Genomic DNA, 16,701 nt, shown 5'->3' with positions numbered 1-16,701 from the left:
GTAGCTACCATTCAAGGTTGTCCTGAGGCTGAAGAGAGAAAATACACCTCAAGCACATAGTCTACTGCCTGGCTTTTTTTATTACTGTTAAGGAGTCTTGATGATGTTATGATTAAGCCCCCAGCTTCTAACCACAAGGTTGGTAGTTCAAACCCACTAGCAGCTCCCCAGGAGAGAAGATGCAGAGATCCTAAGGCCAGTGAGGGACAGAGCCTCCTCAATCCCTGTGACCATTTTAGGGGCCACCATTTTTGGGGTTTCATGAGGCCTCCTCTATCACAAGATAACCACTAGAAGTAGAAGCATTTCTCAGCCCCACCTCGGATGTTCTTCCTCAGATAAATTCCACTGTGTGCAGCCTGCAGGCCATGGTGCTGTGGTTGGTTGCCTGGGAATGTGCGCTTGAGATTCTGGTAGTTTTGTGGTAAAGAGTTCTGCCGACAATATCAAAGCCTGTGGTTTGAATCCACCAGCTGCTCCCTGGGAGAAAGACGGGCACTCCCTTCCCAGGTGATTTACAGCCTCTGAAACCCTACTGGAAGGTCAGTTGACACAAAACACAACATTCAGGAGCTGGATTCAGGAGCAGGTACATGATCCTCTGGGCCTAGTCCCTCCTCCTTCACACCTGTTACCTCACCTGTCAGCTTCTTCTTTCATCACCTGACACAGCAAAGCTGGGGGACTCCCAGGGCATTGAGCTGTATCTGGAAACACTGTGTGTGTGTGTGTGTGTGTGTGTGTGTGTGTGTGTGTGTGTGTGTTTGTGTGTATATATATAGAGATGTGTGTGTGTGTATATATATAGAGATATGTGTGTGTGTATTTATATATATATCAATAAACTCCCCTCAAACTCATTGTCAGGGAGTCAACACTGACTCATAACTGACCCTCCAGGAGAGTTTCCTGGGCTGTAAATCTCACAGGAGGAAATGGCCCATTTTTCTCCTCCAGGGTCACTGATGGATTTGAACTACCAGAGTGTGGTGTAGGCTTGGGGTTAGCTGTGCAACTCCCTTCCGACGAGGCCACCAGAACTCCGCTTTGTGTGTTATTTCGCATGATTGTGGCTGCTTTTTGCATCTAGAGACAGTAAAAACTATTTCCCACATAAATGAACCGCGGTTGTTCCTTCTGTCTGCACCATTTCCACTTATGGAAGATTTCACCTCCTCACCTCTCTTGCCTCGTAGGAATTTCGGAGTAGAGGGTTCCCTGTATTTATTACCCAACTTAAATGCTTTAAAAATGCACACTGGGCTTCCCAAGATCCTCTGTTGCAACCTCGGTATGAACATCCAATCACATCAGCTTGGCAGGAGGGTGGGTGAGTTTGGAGATGAGGGAAGCAAGATGGGGACTAGCTGCTTAAGTCAGTGACTTGGAAATTTGCTACGTGAGCTCCTTAAGCTCTCAGCCAAGAGCCCTTAGGTTATGTCACATCTCCTGTCTTCCCCTTGTCCAAGGGGACTGTGAAGAGAATCGTCAATTGGGACCCTAACCGATGAAAATTTCCAAGATGTCAATCCCATCACATTCAGGCTAGAAATACTCATTGGGAGCAAAATCAAAAGAACAGAAAGCACTGCCCTTTGAAATGTCAGCGGCCTTAATTAGCTACCTTGGCCGTGCCGGGTTGATGGCTGGCCTGGGGATCGGTTTATGGTCTCAGCAGCCACGCTAGTAACACCAGAAGGGGCTGCGGACAGGCCACCTGAATGCCAATCAGCACATTGACTAATGTTTCACGGCATGAATACCTTGTCTCCACTTCACAGCTCTTCTGAAAGCAGGCAGGTTCTAAATTGGAAAGGAGTCTGGAAACATTTTGTCTAAATGGATCAAGTCACACTGGCAGGGGGTAAAAATGGATCAAATCATACCCGCAGGAAGAAGGTATCACAACAGGACATCATCTAACTAACCCCTGGGTGGTGCAAATGGTTACCGAGCTTGCTTGCTAACTGAAAGGCCGGAGGTTTGAACCCAGCCAGTATCAACTTGGAAGAAAGACCTGGTGATCTACTTCTGAGAAACCAGCCACTGAAAAACCTATGGATTGAAAATGGTCAGACAATGCACAAAAATTAGTCTGTATTTGCCTGGAGTAGTAGTGCTCAGGTTGTTCGTTCATAGGGTTGCTATGAGCCGTCTACGACTTGACGGCATTAAACAACAACAACAACAACAACAGAGAAAGTAGGAAGATCAGAGGAATGGGAGAATGAAGTACATGTGTGGCTAGTTGCTTCCCTGAACAAGTTTCCTTTGTTGTGATTCTGAAAAACAGAGTGGTACCTGGCCGCTGTTACTTAACATAATGGTCAAAGATTCTAAACATGAAACCTAGTCAAAAGGGGGTGGGGGGCGGGATATAGAACAGAATTAAAATGTAAAAATTTAAAAATTAAAATTTACATTTTAACATTTAAAGGCGGTAGATTTTCTGGAGCAATGGCACCCAGATGGTCTCCTGAAGATTTTAAAATAACCTTTAAAGCTAAACAGCAGAATATTCCCTTTGTTGTTGTTATGTACCCACTAGTCAGAACTGACTCATACCTGACCCTCCAGTGGCTTTTCAGAGGCAGTAAATCGCCTGGAAGGAGCTCGCCCATCTTTCTCCCACACAGCAGCTGGTGAATTAAAACCGCATGCCTTTGGGTAGGCAGGACAACTCCTTACCACTAGGCCACCAGTTGTTATTGTTGTTGTGTTCAATCAAGTCAGAACTGACCCATAGCTGACCATCCAGAGGGTTTCCAGAGGCCGGAAATCACATGGGAGGAGATTGCCCATCCTGCTCCGACAGAGCAGATTTGAACCATGTGCCTTTGGGATTGCAGTGCAGGTTCTTACCAGTCCAACCTCCCTGGGCCACCAGAGCTCTTTCTATATCCCTACGTTGTTACGTGCTTTAGAGTAGAATATGACTCATAGCAACCATATCAACAACAGAGCTGAACTCTGTTCTATCCCGTACCATCCTTATTGACCTTGACACATTTTAGTCCATTTCCGCAGACACTGAATCAATCTCCTTGAGGATTTTCCTCTCCTTTGCTGACCCTCCACTTTTCCAAGCATGACGTTTCTTTCCAATAGCCTCTTGTAACAATATGTCCAAATTATGTGAAATGAAGTTTCACCATCTTTTCCATAAGGAACATGCTGGTTGCACTTTCTCCAAGACCTGTTTGTTCATTTGGCAGTCCATAAGGCAGGGGAGGAAATCCCCGTATATCTTCTTAAAATCAAATAATAGTTTGGCTTAATCAGTAAAGAATTTCTGCCTCGAGACTTGTGGTCTTTTAAGTTCTTCCTGTGGAGTTTAAGTTATTAATCTTTTCTTCCACTTCCTAAACTATATGCCTCTGGAAACTATGAACTTGGAGAAATGAGGATAGTTCTAGAAAGGCTGATTCAGGCCTTTTTGTTCATAGGGTCGCTATGAGCCCTGCTTGACTTGATGACAATCATCAACAAGAACAACATTAAAAAAGGCATTTGGTTACCATATGGGGTTGGAATCCAGGTTGGGAAGTTGTCTGGAGCAGCTGGATTCTACAGATGTTTGTTTTCTGGTTCTAGTGAGAATTAGGGTGGAATGTTTACTTGCCATTGGATGTAAGGTGATTTTATTCGACCTCCTTTTTAAAAAGACATTTGGGCCCAAAGGCTGCAGGCCTTCTGGCCTGGTTTTGATTGGTTTTGGTCAAACATTCTTCTACGTGGTATAGCACTGATCTGTCCATTTGTTGTACAGAGGTAACTCATGGTTGCTGTGATGCTGAACACTGTGATACTGGTGTGTCAAATGAGATAATGGCTACCCATGGTGGACAGTGTTTGGTGGAGCTTCCTGATTAAAACAAGCTTGACATCCACTTCCAAAATAGCTTGCCTCCGGAATTCCTATGAGCTTGGAGAAACAATGAAAGTTATATAAGTGTCCAGGTCTTTCATTCATAGGGTCGCTATGAGTCCTCTACGACTCGAAGGCACTTAACCACAACAACATCATGATATTGCCTGTTGGTCTAATTGAAACAAAGGGGACGAGATAGGATCGGTCAGAAAGATCGATCCTGGTTCTAATGAAAATGTGACTATTTGGCTCACTATTTTGCCTTAAGTTTCATTTAAAAAAATCACATTCAAATATTATGTCTATTTCCTGAAATTTCTAATCCTGCCTCATCATGGAATATGTTGGCTCTAAATGTTCTGAGAAAGGAAGAGTGCTTTAACAGCAAAGTTCAGCTCATTGCCGTCAAGCTGAAGTTGGCTCCTAGCTGACCCTCCATGGCATGGGAGATTGCCTAGCTTTGTCTCTCTGAATAGCTAATTGACTTGAACTGCCTGCCCGTGGGGTGACAGAACGTCTCCTTACCCACTAGGCCACCCGAACTCCCAGAGTGCCCATTTGGTGACTGTCAAGTGCACACGCACCCAAGAAAAAGATGAGAGGCCACAGGTTTCTGATGCCAGTCACATCTTTTAAACCTCACTGCTCTTTCACTTAGGGACCCAGAGACTGGCTCTCCATGCATGCTGTGAAGTCTTTGCATTGGGATCGAGGGCATATGGACCTAGAGACTTTACCTGACTCAGCCCACTGCCCATCTGGACATCCTTCCTGGCCAGCTGGGCTGGTGAATTGGCGAGAAGAAGAGGTTTCCTTTCACTGGTCTGGTTGCTTTGTCTGACATCAGCTGCTGTTTTCCTTTGTCACATCTGTCTGTTTCTCCCTGGCAGGAGCTGGAGCAGAGACGACAGTCCCTGTCTGCCTGCGAGCTCCCTCCAACTCCTGGGCTCAGGTCTCTCTCAGAAGGGTTAAAGCTCTGGGAAGCCTGACGAGTTCTGTTCAGTGGATATTCCATTTAGAAGTGGCTTTTGGTGCCAGAAGCGTGGGCATTCGTGTGGAAACAGAAAGTGCTTCTGTGAAAGGGAAAAAACAAACAAAGAAAACAGTAACACCTACCTACAAAGTGGTGTTTGTACAAGGAGATTGTCTGCCGGCCTTACTCATAAAGCATAGTCCAAAATTGTAGTTGCCTAGAATTTTCATTTCTTATTCTCTTTTGCCCCTGGAAGCAGGAGCGGCATCCACTTCCAAAATGGCTTGCCTCTGGAAACTCTATGTACGAACAGTGCTCAGGCTGTTCGTTCATAGGGTCGCTATGAGTCGTCTACGACTCGATGGCATTAAACAACAACAACAATTCTCTTTTGCCGGAAGCAAGTTGGTACCCAGGCCCTCTCGTTGTGTCTTCGGACAATGTCTTTCTTCTCATTGGTTGAAGGACCACCAAGCCGCTGGGGGGCTCCCCCAAGTTTCTCTTCCTCCCACCTTCTTTAAGCTTTCTTAATTTGGCTTCTTGTGGTGTAAGATTCTTGGCTGGCATCACATTTTTAATACCAGGTAAAACCTAGACAGTGCTAATATCCACCTTAATCCCGTAGCATTTGGTACATTCGAAGTGTTGCTCAAACACCACCTCTGCTGTTGGTGTTGGTGGTAGATGCCATGGTGTCAGCTCTGACTGGGTCCCGCTGGACAAGCGCACCTGCCCCCTGAGCCCACACCATCCTCAGGCTCCCTGCCCATTGTCATAGCCATTGTGTCCGTCTTTGCAGCTCGTGTACATTCTTGCTCTTCTCCACTGACCACCCCCCCCCCCGGCCTTTCGAAGCATGCTGTCTTTCACCAGGGACTGGCCCTGCCTCGTCACATGCCCAAAGCATGGAAGGTGCAGTCTCAGCATCCTTGCATGTAGGGGGCATGATCCCCTTTCTCTCTACTTACAGAGCACTTCATCATTCCAGAAGAAAAGCCTGAACTCAGGGCGCTGCCACCCTTCACTCCCCTATCCCCGTCCTGACAACCACCCAACTGCTTGCTGTCTCGGTGAATTTGTCGATTCTGGACGTTTCACACATGGACTCATGCAACATGCAGCCTTTTGCGCCCGGGGTCTTTTACTTAGCCTGATGCTACGTAAGCTCATTTGGCTTGTGACGTAAACCAGGCTTCCGTTCTTTGTTATGATGCGCTATTTATGATTGCATGAGACTATGTCAAACCAAACCCTACTGACACTGATTTGATTCTGCTTCATAACGACCCTATAGGACAATCTACAATGAACCCAGAGGGTCTCCAAGGCTGTAAACCTTGACTTGAATCATTTATTTCTGGTTGGTTCAGCTTTAGAAATGCCCAAGATGTTACTCCCTTTTCGCTTTCTAACTCCAGGTCTTGCTACATTTTGTTCCAATGTTTTGCTTTGTCTTCTCAAGCTGCCGGTGCACATTTTCTGTTTTGTTTTCTTGTCGCTTCTTTTCTTCCTTTTGCTTTGTCTTCTCTACGTCAGCACCTAACACCAAGAAGCGTCCATAAACTAGGTGGTTTACTCTCTAATGCACCTTTCTTTTACATTTTCATGGAAAAGGGTAGTTGGGATAATTAGCAAGTGTCTCTCCCTTACTTGAGAAACACTGAGAGGTGAAGGAGTTAACTGATGAGTTTACAATTATTCCAGGACAGGAGTTGGTATGCTTTTCTATAAAGGGTCGGGTTGTATGTGTCTAAGGCTCAGCTGGCCAACTGGTCTCTGTCACAGCTACTCAACACTCCCATTAGGGCACAAAAGTACCCCAGCACAGAGATGGCTCGTTCCCATCAAACTATAGCTGTCGACATCCTTTCATATAATTTTCTTTGAATTTCATACCATTGTCATGTGTCATGAAGTATCATTCTTCTTTTGACTATGTGTAATTACTTACAAATGTAAAGAAAGATGTGTGAAATCAGAATGGTTGCTGCCTCCGGGGGTGGAGTGCAGGGATTAACTTCAAAGAGGCTTGAGGGAAATTTCTGGAATGATGAAAATGTCCTGTGTTTTGATAGTAGCATGTATTCCAGTATATACTTCTGCCAAAATCCATTGAACTGTGCTCCTAGGCGCTGTGTATTTCGCTGTAATGTCGTCTTACATGCTTTGGGCATGTTGCCAGTGTCAGTCCTTGGGAAAAGGTCGGATAGGAGAAGGAGCAGAGGAGCCGTTAAAGCGAGGAGGAGATGCAGTGGGATGAAGTGACACAGTGACAGCGACATGGGTAGAGAATCATGAGGACGGTACAGGACCGGGCACACTTTCTATCCGTTCATCACAGGGTCCCTGTGAGTCATAGGGGTCTAGACAGCACCTGCCTTATTCACCAGTGCAGATTCTAGCTCAGAGGCAGTGGGGGTTCAGTGGCAGAACTGTCAACTTCCATGTGGGAGGTCAGAGGCCACTTCCCAGCCGATGCACCTCATTCACATCCACCACCCATCTGCCAGGGGAGACTTTCTGGGGTGCCATCATACTGAACACAAGTCAGCCAAGTTTCCAGACTGGGAGAGACTAGGAAGAAAGGCCTGGCGATCTACTGCTGAGATGAACCCCCGGCGACCACAATGGCTCCATTTACAACCAGAAACAGCACGCATGGGGCAGCATTTTATTTATTCTGTGTGCATAGGGTTGCTTTTCACTGGAGGCTGAGTCATCGGCAGCCAACAATGACTAGAAATTATATCCCAATAAAAAGTTAAAATAGAAAAGGCACCACAAAGTATTTTTAGCTCGTGGGACATACAAGAAGAAGTTGTGGTCGGATTTGGCCCCGGGCTGTAGTAGCATGGGTTATTCAGGCATATACTTTATGGACTCTACTTTAGAAGACTGTCTACTTCAGAAGGATAAGCTTCAAGTGGAACCTCTGACATTCAAGGCCAGGGCCATGTGCTCCCCGATGCAGGACAGGACAGGGTGAGTGCTACGGGGCACTGGAAGGCTGTTGTTGTTATGGCCATTGAGTGGATGAGCTCATAGCAACGCCATGAACAGATCGGAACCATGCCCCATCCTGTGCATTCTCTCCATCTGTGGCATGCTCAAGGCTCGCCCCATGCTTACCTCTAACTGCTAAGCTCCACTTCCTGTTCCTTCTGTGCAACACAAATCCAGCCTCCGACACCTGAACTCTGGGCCCCTGGTGTGCTGTGTTAGCACTTGGACACTGCTCTGGCATGGTGGTGCTCTAGAAATAGCCCCTCCTTATTTTTAACACCCTTGCCTAATCAGTGGGTTCCAGTTTCTCCCAGAAAATTCCAGGGCCCAGCGATGCAGGTTGGAATTCAGAAGGTCTAAGCCATAGTGCTGAACAGGCATCTCCTCTGTCCTTGCCCACCCTTCCCGATAAAGGCCCTCGAGGCACCAGGCTTCCTCTCCCGCTGCGTCCTGAAGGCCCTGGGCTGTGGCCAGAGTCCAAGCAATTTCTCCACATGAGCAAGGAGCCTGTTTTCTGAAAGCTTTTATTTCAAAGTGTTGTTAAAAATATGTCTCAGGGTTTCTGGAAGCCAAGGAAGAGAGCATATGTTGGGACAGGGAAGAAGAGAGGGCCTACTCACATGGGGGCACCTAGAGCTGGCCAATGAGCACACGGACCCCTGTGAACTTTGCAGAGAGCCGCTGAAATCAGCTCATCAAATGGGCACCATTAGAACAACTCCCAACCCAGTGAAAGGGTCAGCCAGCAAACTGCAGAGAAGTGGATGCCACCTCTTGTGACCCTAGTGTGTCCGAATAAAACTGTACTCTGAGAGGTTTTCAAAGCTGTGATATTTTGGAAGAAGCTCAACAGGCCTTGCTTCCAAAGCACCTCTGGTGGGGGTGGGGGGGATTCGAACCACCAACCTTTCAGTTAGTAGTGACTAATGGTTAGTATCATCCAGGGACCCAGTGAAAGGCCAGGGCTCTCCAGACACCTGTCCTCCTGCCTGTCCTCCTCTTGACTTGCAGGTCTGGAATCAAGTCCACGTGGTTGATCCCCCAGGAGCCCGCCTAGACCAGAGAAAAGGCGGAGAAGGAAGCAGCCTGTGGCCACAGGGCGGGAGATGGGAAAAGGGAGATGGAAGATTCTCGTCTCCTCTTTAGAAGTTCCTGGGGGACCAGTTTCCAAGGGGAAAGCTCCAAGAGTCGCTGAGATCTTGGGGGGGCTAGTGCTCGGGCTCCGCGTCCATGCAGGATTCCCACGGGTTCTGGGGCATTCGAGGCAGTGAGAAGAGCAGGAGGGCTAGGCCGCCGAGGAAGAGGAGGACGAAGGCTGCGCAGGCGCAGGCGAAGGACCAGGCGTAGTAATAGTCGATCCAGACCGTGTCCTCGCTGTCAATCATGCGCTTCACCGACTGCCGCATGACCTCCACCGAGACCAGGACGCAGAGGCCTGTGGGCAGAGCGCACTCAGGCAGGGAGCCTGGAGGGGGCCGCTGCTCGTGGAGAAGGTGGGGCCCCCGGCCAGCCCTGGGGGGATGCGCAGCTGTGGAGAAGGTGGGGACCCCAGGCCTGTCCCTTGAGGCGTTATGCTCATGGAGAAGGTGGGACCCCTGGGCTGCGCTGTGGGGTACGCTGCTCGTGCAGAAGCTGGGGCCTCCGACAAGCTCTAGGGGGACGCTGCTCGTGGAGATGGTGGGGACCCTGCGACAGCGAACCCTGTGCCCACCACACAGTACACTCCTCCCTCCTGAGGTGACCTGGTCCTTTGCCCTTCTCTCTCTTCCTGCTCGCTCGCTCTCTCTCTCCCCCCATCTCCTCTGTCTCCCTGTCCCCCTTCTCTCTCTCTCTCCCTCTCCTTGCCCCCCCTCCTTGCCCCCTCTTTGTCTCACTCTCTCCCTCCCCTCTCTCCCCCCTTTCTTTCTCTCCCTGTCCCCTTCTCTCTCTCCCTGTTACCCTCTCTCTCTCCCTGTCCCCTTCTCTCTCTCCCTGTTCCCTTCTCCCTGTCTCCTTGTCTCTCTCTCCCTGTCTCCTTTTCTTTCTCTCCCTGTCCCCTTCTCTCTTTCCCTGTTCTCTTCTCTCTCTCCCTGTCTCTCTCTCCCTGTCTCCTTCTCTCCCTCTCTCCCTGGCCCCTTCTCTCTCTCCCCTGCCCCCTTTTCTCTCTCTCCTCCATTTCCCCTCCCTTTCTCCTTGTCCCTCTTTTTCCCATGATGATGTAGACTTTTTTTAAAAATTAAAGTGAAATTGACATAACAAAAAGGAGCATTTTGAAGTGAGCATTTTCATAGCGTTACTGCATTCACAGTGCTGGGCAACTGACTCCTGATCTGATTCTAGAATATTCCCATTCCTGCGAGGGAAACCTTGGATCTGTTGAGCAGTTGTTCCTGACCTCACATCCTCCTTGCTGTCCAGTACAGCCAATCTGCCTTCTGTCTCTGTATTTCACCTTTTCTGGACATTTCTCAAAAATAGAATCATACAACTAGTGGCCTATAGTCTGGCTGCTTCCACTTTGTGTAATGCCCCCCGCCCAGTAATCCATTGTGTATTGTTGTATACTGTCCAGTAAGAAATGACCCATAGCTGACCCTCCTGTGAGTTTTCAGAGGCAGTTAGTTTATCAAACAGGCCGACATTACCCATCCTTCTCCTGTGGAGCAGCTGATGGCTTTGAACCGTGTGCCTTCGGGATTGCAGCACAGCATTTTGCAGCTAGGCCACCAGAACTCCTTTTCTGTTCTGTGGCACTGCATGATTGTATTATTGCACTACAGTGACGTGTTTATACTTCGTCCTTTCCAGGGCTGAGAGGCATTCCCTTGTATGGACGGATGTGCCAGGCTGGTTACTGGTCCACCCACTGGTGGATGTGTGGGCATGTCCCACCGTTTGGCTGTGCTGACTCACGCTGCTGTGTGTCTACCTGCACTTGTTCTGACCCCGTTCTTTCTTGATTATTTCCTGAGAACTTTATTCTGTACACTGAGGACTAAGTAACTGAGAAACACAAATGTCCCAACATCTACCTTCCAACCCCTGTGGAGTCATTAAGCTCTTGACCAAGCTTGGCTGCTGTTACAGGGCTTGGAAAAGGATCCACAGCTGAATCCTGACATAGGTGTGAGAATGGGGTGTCAGGACCCTCCCCGTGGCATCTCCCCCTGACTCAGGCTCACGGGCAGGAGCCCACGTCCCACCTGCGAAGGCATAGAACATGGACGCTGGCCTCAGCATGTAGTCCCTCTTCTTCCGGAAGGACAGCAGGAGGCAGATGGTGCCCAGGATGATGAAGACGAGGCTGAAGATGGAGATGGCGGCCGCCGAGATGCTATACTCTGCAAACGAGAGGGGGCCGTGGGGGCTCACGATGGGGACAGAGCCTAGCTTCAGCCCTAGGGGCATTTGTCCTGCCTGGCTTCACCTCCCACCAGACGGGCCAGTGACAAAACCAAGATTTCTGCTTGCTCCAGTTTTGCAGGGAACAGAAGGTCTGAGAGGGACTCAGGAAAGCCTCAACATTGCACAGTGATCGAGTGGTGAGTGGGACTTTCCTGTGATCTCCTTGTCCCATGCTTTTCAGCTCACGACAGCGCCAGTACTGCCCACACAAGGTCCAGGCCTTGGAGGGATGGGAGCTGTGCTTCTGGACCTTTCTAGAACAGAGACCTTTCTGTGTCCAGGACAGAGGAGGTACCTGAGCTGTAGTGGCCTGTCCTGGGGCTGACAAAGGCCTCTGGAAGGAAACCAGCGTGTGGCTTGCTGTGCTTCATGGGTGTGGAAAGGTGTGTGTGTGTGTGTGTGTGTGTGTGTGTGTGCGCGCGCGCGCACGTGCATGCGTGTGTGTGTGTGTGTGTGTGTGTGTGTGTGTGAATTTGTCATAGAGAATGCGTGGGTGAGTGAATGGATGTGCCCTATGTGTAAAGATTTGTCTCTGCGTCTGCCCCCCACGCTGTGCATGTAAGGATTTGTCAGAATGTTTGCGTGAGTGCACGCCTGTGTGTGTCAGGATCTGCCAGTGAGTGTACTAGTGTGTGCCACGCGGGTACAGTTTTGTCGGGGTGTGTGTGATGCATGTAAAGATTTGTCAGTGTGAGTGTAGTGGTGTGTTGAATGAGTGTGTTAGTGTGCATGAGTGCATGTACCGTCTATGGGAGGATTTGTTATGAAAGTTGTGTGTGTGTGTGTGTGTGTATGTGTCATAGACACTGTGAGTATATTAGTGTGAATGTGAATATATTCGTGTACTGGCACGTATGAGTGTGTCTGTGTAAGGATTTGTTAGGTAAGTGTGTGAGTGTATCTGCATGTGCGTGCTGAGTGTATTAGGATTTGTCTGTGTGAGCATGTGAGTTTATTAGTGTTAGTGTGCGTACTTTGCATGTAAGGATTTGTCATCCTGTGTGTGTGGTGTGTGCACACGCATGCGTCTTAGGCAGCCATTGGCACAAACACACACACAGGCCTGGGTCTGTATTTACTGCAGTGGGAAGTGTCTGAGCCCCGTGGAACGTGACTAAAGCCCCCCAAGCAGTGTGCTGGGCCTGGCCCACCTCTCCACTTGTCGGCTGTCTCATGTTCTAGACGTGATTTATAGTGAGGGGTGCATTGCACCGTCCCCAGGCTCGATTTCTGAATTGCCCCCTAGGGATTTGAGCTCTCGTTCCTCTCCACGGCGCCTGTCACAGCAGCTCCAGGGGCTCTGGGGAACCTGTGTTCCTGCTGCAGGTTACAAACCTACCTGAAAAATGTCTCTTTTTCAAATCCCCCAAGACCTGATGCTCCGCAGCTCCGGTCACCCAGGGACCAAGTGCTGCCGGCTGGCCCACGGCCCTCGGAATGAGGTGACGGTCAAGCAGCGGGACGTGCTGACTTCCGCCAGCACCAGGGAGTCAGGGCTTTGGTGCCACACGATCCTCGCCCCCTCCCAGCACCCTGGGACTCACCTTTCTGAGTGGTGACTTCAAAGATCTCCGAAGTCTCACCCGGGTTGAAATGCCTGAAGTAGGAGCAGTTCTTCTCTGCAAAGGAGGGAGGCAGTCTGTGGGTGGGTGGGGAAGGGGCTCATGACCACCCAGAGGGAATATGGGAAAGAGGGCATCCCCAGCTGACTCCTTTCTCCTCAAACCCCAAAATTGGGACAGAAATAAGCATCTTCCTCTGACCCTAGAATAAAATTTCAAGGAGCTCTGGTGGTCTAGTGGTAAGAAGCTGTGCTGCAATCCCAAAGACACTCTGTTCGAATCCACCAGCTGCTCTGTGGGAGAAGGATGGACAGTCTCCTCTGTGTGATGCGTTGCCTCTGAAAACTGCTGGAGGGTTACTCAGTTTGGACTTGCTGGCGCACAGGAAGGACAACAAAGAACGCATTTCAGTGGGAGCGTGGGGCTGCATGCTCCACAGGAGGCCACGGCTGTTACCGATACAGATGGCACTGCGGGCATTGAATTCCATTCGACAGACGCAGCAACTGGGGCTCAGGGCTCAAGTCCATTGTCAGAAGGTACAGAGTTCACAGGCAACAAGTGACCACACAAGGGCTCCCAGCGGGGACTGATTCTGTCCCCTGAGGACACTGGGAAGTGCCTAGAGACATATTAATTATCACAGCTAAGCCAGGGGGGAGGTACCTACTACAGGTACTACTGCTGTTGGTGGACAGAGACCAGAGATGTGGCTCAGAGCCCTATAGTGTCCAGGAAAAGCTCACAGCAAGGAATGACCATGCAGTGCTGCGATCCTGGCTGAACCCAAAATTTAGGGTTGATGGTTTTTGTTGTTGTTGTTGTTTGTTTGCTTTTTAATCAGAATACAGGCCTATCCCTGGGTTCATTGGGTGAAGCCTGGGCATCAGTTTTTCAAAAGCATCCCAAGGGATGTCAATGCTGGGTCTGGACTGGAACCCAGTTTGTTTTGTTTGGGTTTTTTTTGTTGTTTGTTTTGTTTTGGTATTTTTTGTAAATACTGTTTTATTTACAAAGTTTGTATGCATTGTTTTTCACATTGGATCTTTCCCATTTCCTTCACCCCTCCACCCATCAAATTGTGAAACCCTATGATTAACGCACCCCATCCTCAGCCCTCTGTTCCCCCCTGTTTGGATGCTCATACTCGTTCTACAATTGCACTGGAACTCTTTCTCCAGACCTCTCAAAGAAGGCTTTTCCAAGGGCCATCTGGATTGAGCTTGGAGGTGGAAAAGTATCTCCATTTGGGCGATGGATGTGACCAGCATGTCATTTCAACAGAGCCCCTACGCTGTGGTCACAGAGGAAGAAGAGCCCAGACAGGACCCACCATGGCTCGTGGCTGCGCCAGGCTGGTAATGGTCACAACGTGGAAGAAGATGTGAGGGCAATGAGTCAAACGCCTGGGTCTGTTGTATAATGGGGGCACGTGCACAGGAGAAAGGTTCAAAGCAAAAATTCATGCTGACTTGAGATATGATTTCAGGGACAACTTCTTTTCCTATTTAACCCTCAGACCTTTCTCTTATAACTAGACAAAACTCAACAAAACCAAAATACACTTGCTGCATCAAGTCAATTCCAGCACATACTTGGAGCGGCGCTGGTGTAGTCCCCAGGGAACTGCATGGCTACCCCAAAGGCAAAGAACTGTCTGGCTGAATCCACCGGCTGCTCTGAGGGAGAAAGATGGGTGGTCTCCTCCTGTGCGATTTACAACCTCAGAAAATCCACTGGAGGGTCTCTGACTTGATGCCAGTGAGTGTTGAGGGACAGAATAGGGCTGCCCCATAGGTCTCCAAGGCTACAGATCTCTACAGAAGCAGATTGCCCGGCTATCTCCCTAGCAACAACTTCTTGTTGTTTTTAGGTACAATTGAGTTGAATATGACTCATAGCAACCCTGTGAACAACGGGTCGAACTCTGTCCTCTCTTGTACCAACCTCACAATCTCGGGCACCCTCAAGTCCATTACTGCAGTCACTGTACTGTGTCAATCCACCTGGTAGAAGGGCTTCTGTTCTCTTGCTGTGCCTCCACCTTTCCCAGCCTGCTGTCCCTCTCTGATGCATAGCCTCTCCTAGCAACATGTGCAAAACATGTGAGATGAAGCTTTATCACCCTTGCCTTCTAGAAACACTCGGGCTTCGCCTTCTCAGGACATATCTATCTGTTTCATTGACTGTTCGAGGGACATTCAGTACTCTTCTCCAGCAGATTAAAAATGCTGGCCTTTCAGTTAACCGTCCAATGCTCAATCTATTGTGCCACTAGGGAGTCCTCCACAACGATGTATACTATAAAATAAAAGGAAGATCATACTGCTTATTTAATAGAGTTTTATATCTTTTATTCTTGAGTTAGGATGAACGCATTATTTATTTCTGAAAAACAAAACCAAAAAAAAAAAACCTCAGAGTCTGTTGCTTTTTACTTGTGTGAGGCCCTTCACTGATTTCGCCTTCCTGTGAGTCAGTGACTCTTAATAGGAAAAAAGTTTCCCTTGTCCCTCAAGTGGTCAGCACCTTGTGCATGAATTCATTTCCAGGCCACTTGGAAGCCTTTAAAAGGAGTTGAGGCTAACTCTTCTCTGGAACAATTCTTGTTGTTCAAAATCTTCCTTGCTTTTGACCTAAATCACGGAACTGCTGCTTAAGTCTCTGCCCGCCTGCCCTTCCACCTGTGTGTGTCCTGTGGTTGAGGAAGGACGTGATCCCAGATTAGCTGCAGTAAATGTTGCAGCAGGTAAACAGCTTTCTCTTGGAGCGTCTATATTTAAATCGCTTTCCTTTTGAACGGAGGTACCTGAGGCGTCTGGCTGCCAGCAGTGATGTCAGAATCGATGCTGCTCTTTTCTTCTCAGCATCCGGGGCTATTTTAGAGACGAATGCAAACCTCTTGTACTTGTTAGATTATTAGCTATAGATTCTCTTGAGTCACTGCTTCAGAATGGCTTGTGCTCTGTCATATGTCTCCGTGTGTCTCCCTCCAGACAAAGGAACATTTCTGTTTCGTTCTTTAAGGGCCAATTTCAGTTGTCATTGAAAACCCTCTGAAAAGAATTGACTGCGTTCAAGTGTATTTCACGGTCAGCTGCTTCCCTGATGACTCGCAATCCCCAGTTAAAAGCCTCTGGAGCAGAGAGCGGGGAGATAAAAGGCCTTGGGGCGCCTGGCCAGGCGCTGCGAGTGGGTGTCTCCGGGTTGCTGAGGCTCCCCTGATGCAGGTAGCGTTTGGGTTATCAAGTCCCAACCAGATGAACACTGGGCTCTGCTCTAAGTGCTTGGATAGACACGGTGTTCGTTTGCACACACACACACACACACACACACACACACACCCCTCTCTCCCCCTCTCTCACACACACACTCTCTCTCTCTCCCTCTCTCTCTCTCACACACACACACTCTCCCTCTCTCTCTCTCTCTCACACACACACACACACACACACACTCTCTCTCTCACACTCTCCCTCTCTCTCATACACACACACACACACACTCTCTCTCTCTTCCCCTCTCTCTCTCTCTCACACACACACTCTCTCTCTCACACACACTCTCTCTCACAACACACACTCTCTCACACACACACATACACACTCTCTCACACATACACACTCACACACACACTCTCTCCCTCTCTCTCACACACACTCTCTCCCTCTCTCTTTCACACACTCTCTCCCTCTCTCTCTCTCACACACTCTCTCCCTCTCTCTCTCACACACACTCTCTCCCTCTCTCTCACACACACTCTCTCCCTCTTTCTCTCACACATACACTCTCTCCCTTTCTCTCTCACACACTCTCTCCCTCTCTCTCGCACACACTCTCTCCCTCTCTCTCTCTCACACACTCTCTCCCTCTCTCTCTCACACACACTCTCTCCCTCTCTCTCTCTC

At 48.9% G+C, this 16,701-nt stretch overlaps 1 protein-coding gene across 1 annotated transcript in view; it reads right to left on the bottom strand.

Annotated features, from left to right (window-relative positions):
• Nucleotides 1-9,055: 9,055 nt before the first annotated feature.
• Nucleotides 9,056-16,701, bottom strand: part of CACNG1 (calcium channel, voltage-dependent, gamma subunit 1) — a 16,914-nt gene continuing 9,268 nt past the window's right edge. The window contains exons 2-4 of the mRNA XM_006886266.1: nt 12,776-12,850; nt 11,030-11,167; nt 9,056-9,282 (exon numbers count right to left, since the gene is read on the bottom strand). Of these exons, the coding sequence (XP_006886328.1) occupies nt 9,056-9,282; nt 11,030-11,167; nt 12,776-12,850 (440 nt within the window). The remainder of the gene's footprint in view (nt 9,283-11,029; nt 11,168-12,775; nt 12,851-16,701) is intronic.

This window comes from Elephantulus edwardii, unplaced genomic scaffold (assembly GCF_000299155.1).
Source record: "Elephantulus edwardii isolate Elephantulus edwardi_28Jun2011 unplaced genomic scaffold, EleEdw1.0 scaffold00048, whole genome shotgun sequence".
NCBI lineage: Eukaryota > Metazoa > Chordata > Mammalia > Macroscelidea > Macroscelididae > Elephantulus > Elephantulus edwardii.
The sequence above is the reverse complement of the archived record's forward strand: the minus strand, read 5'-3'. Positions and strand labels throughout refer to the sequence as shown.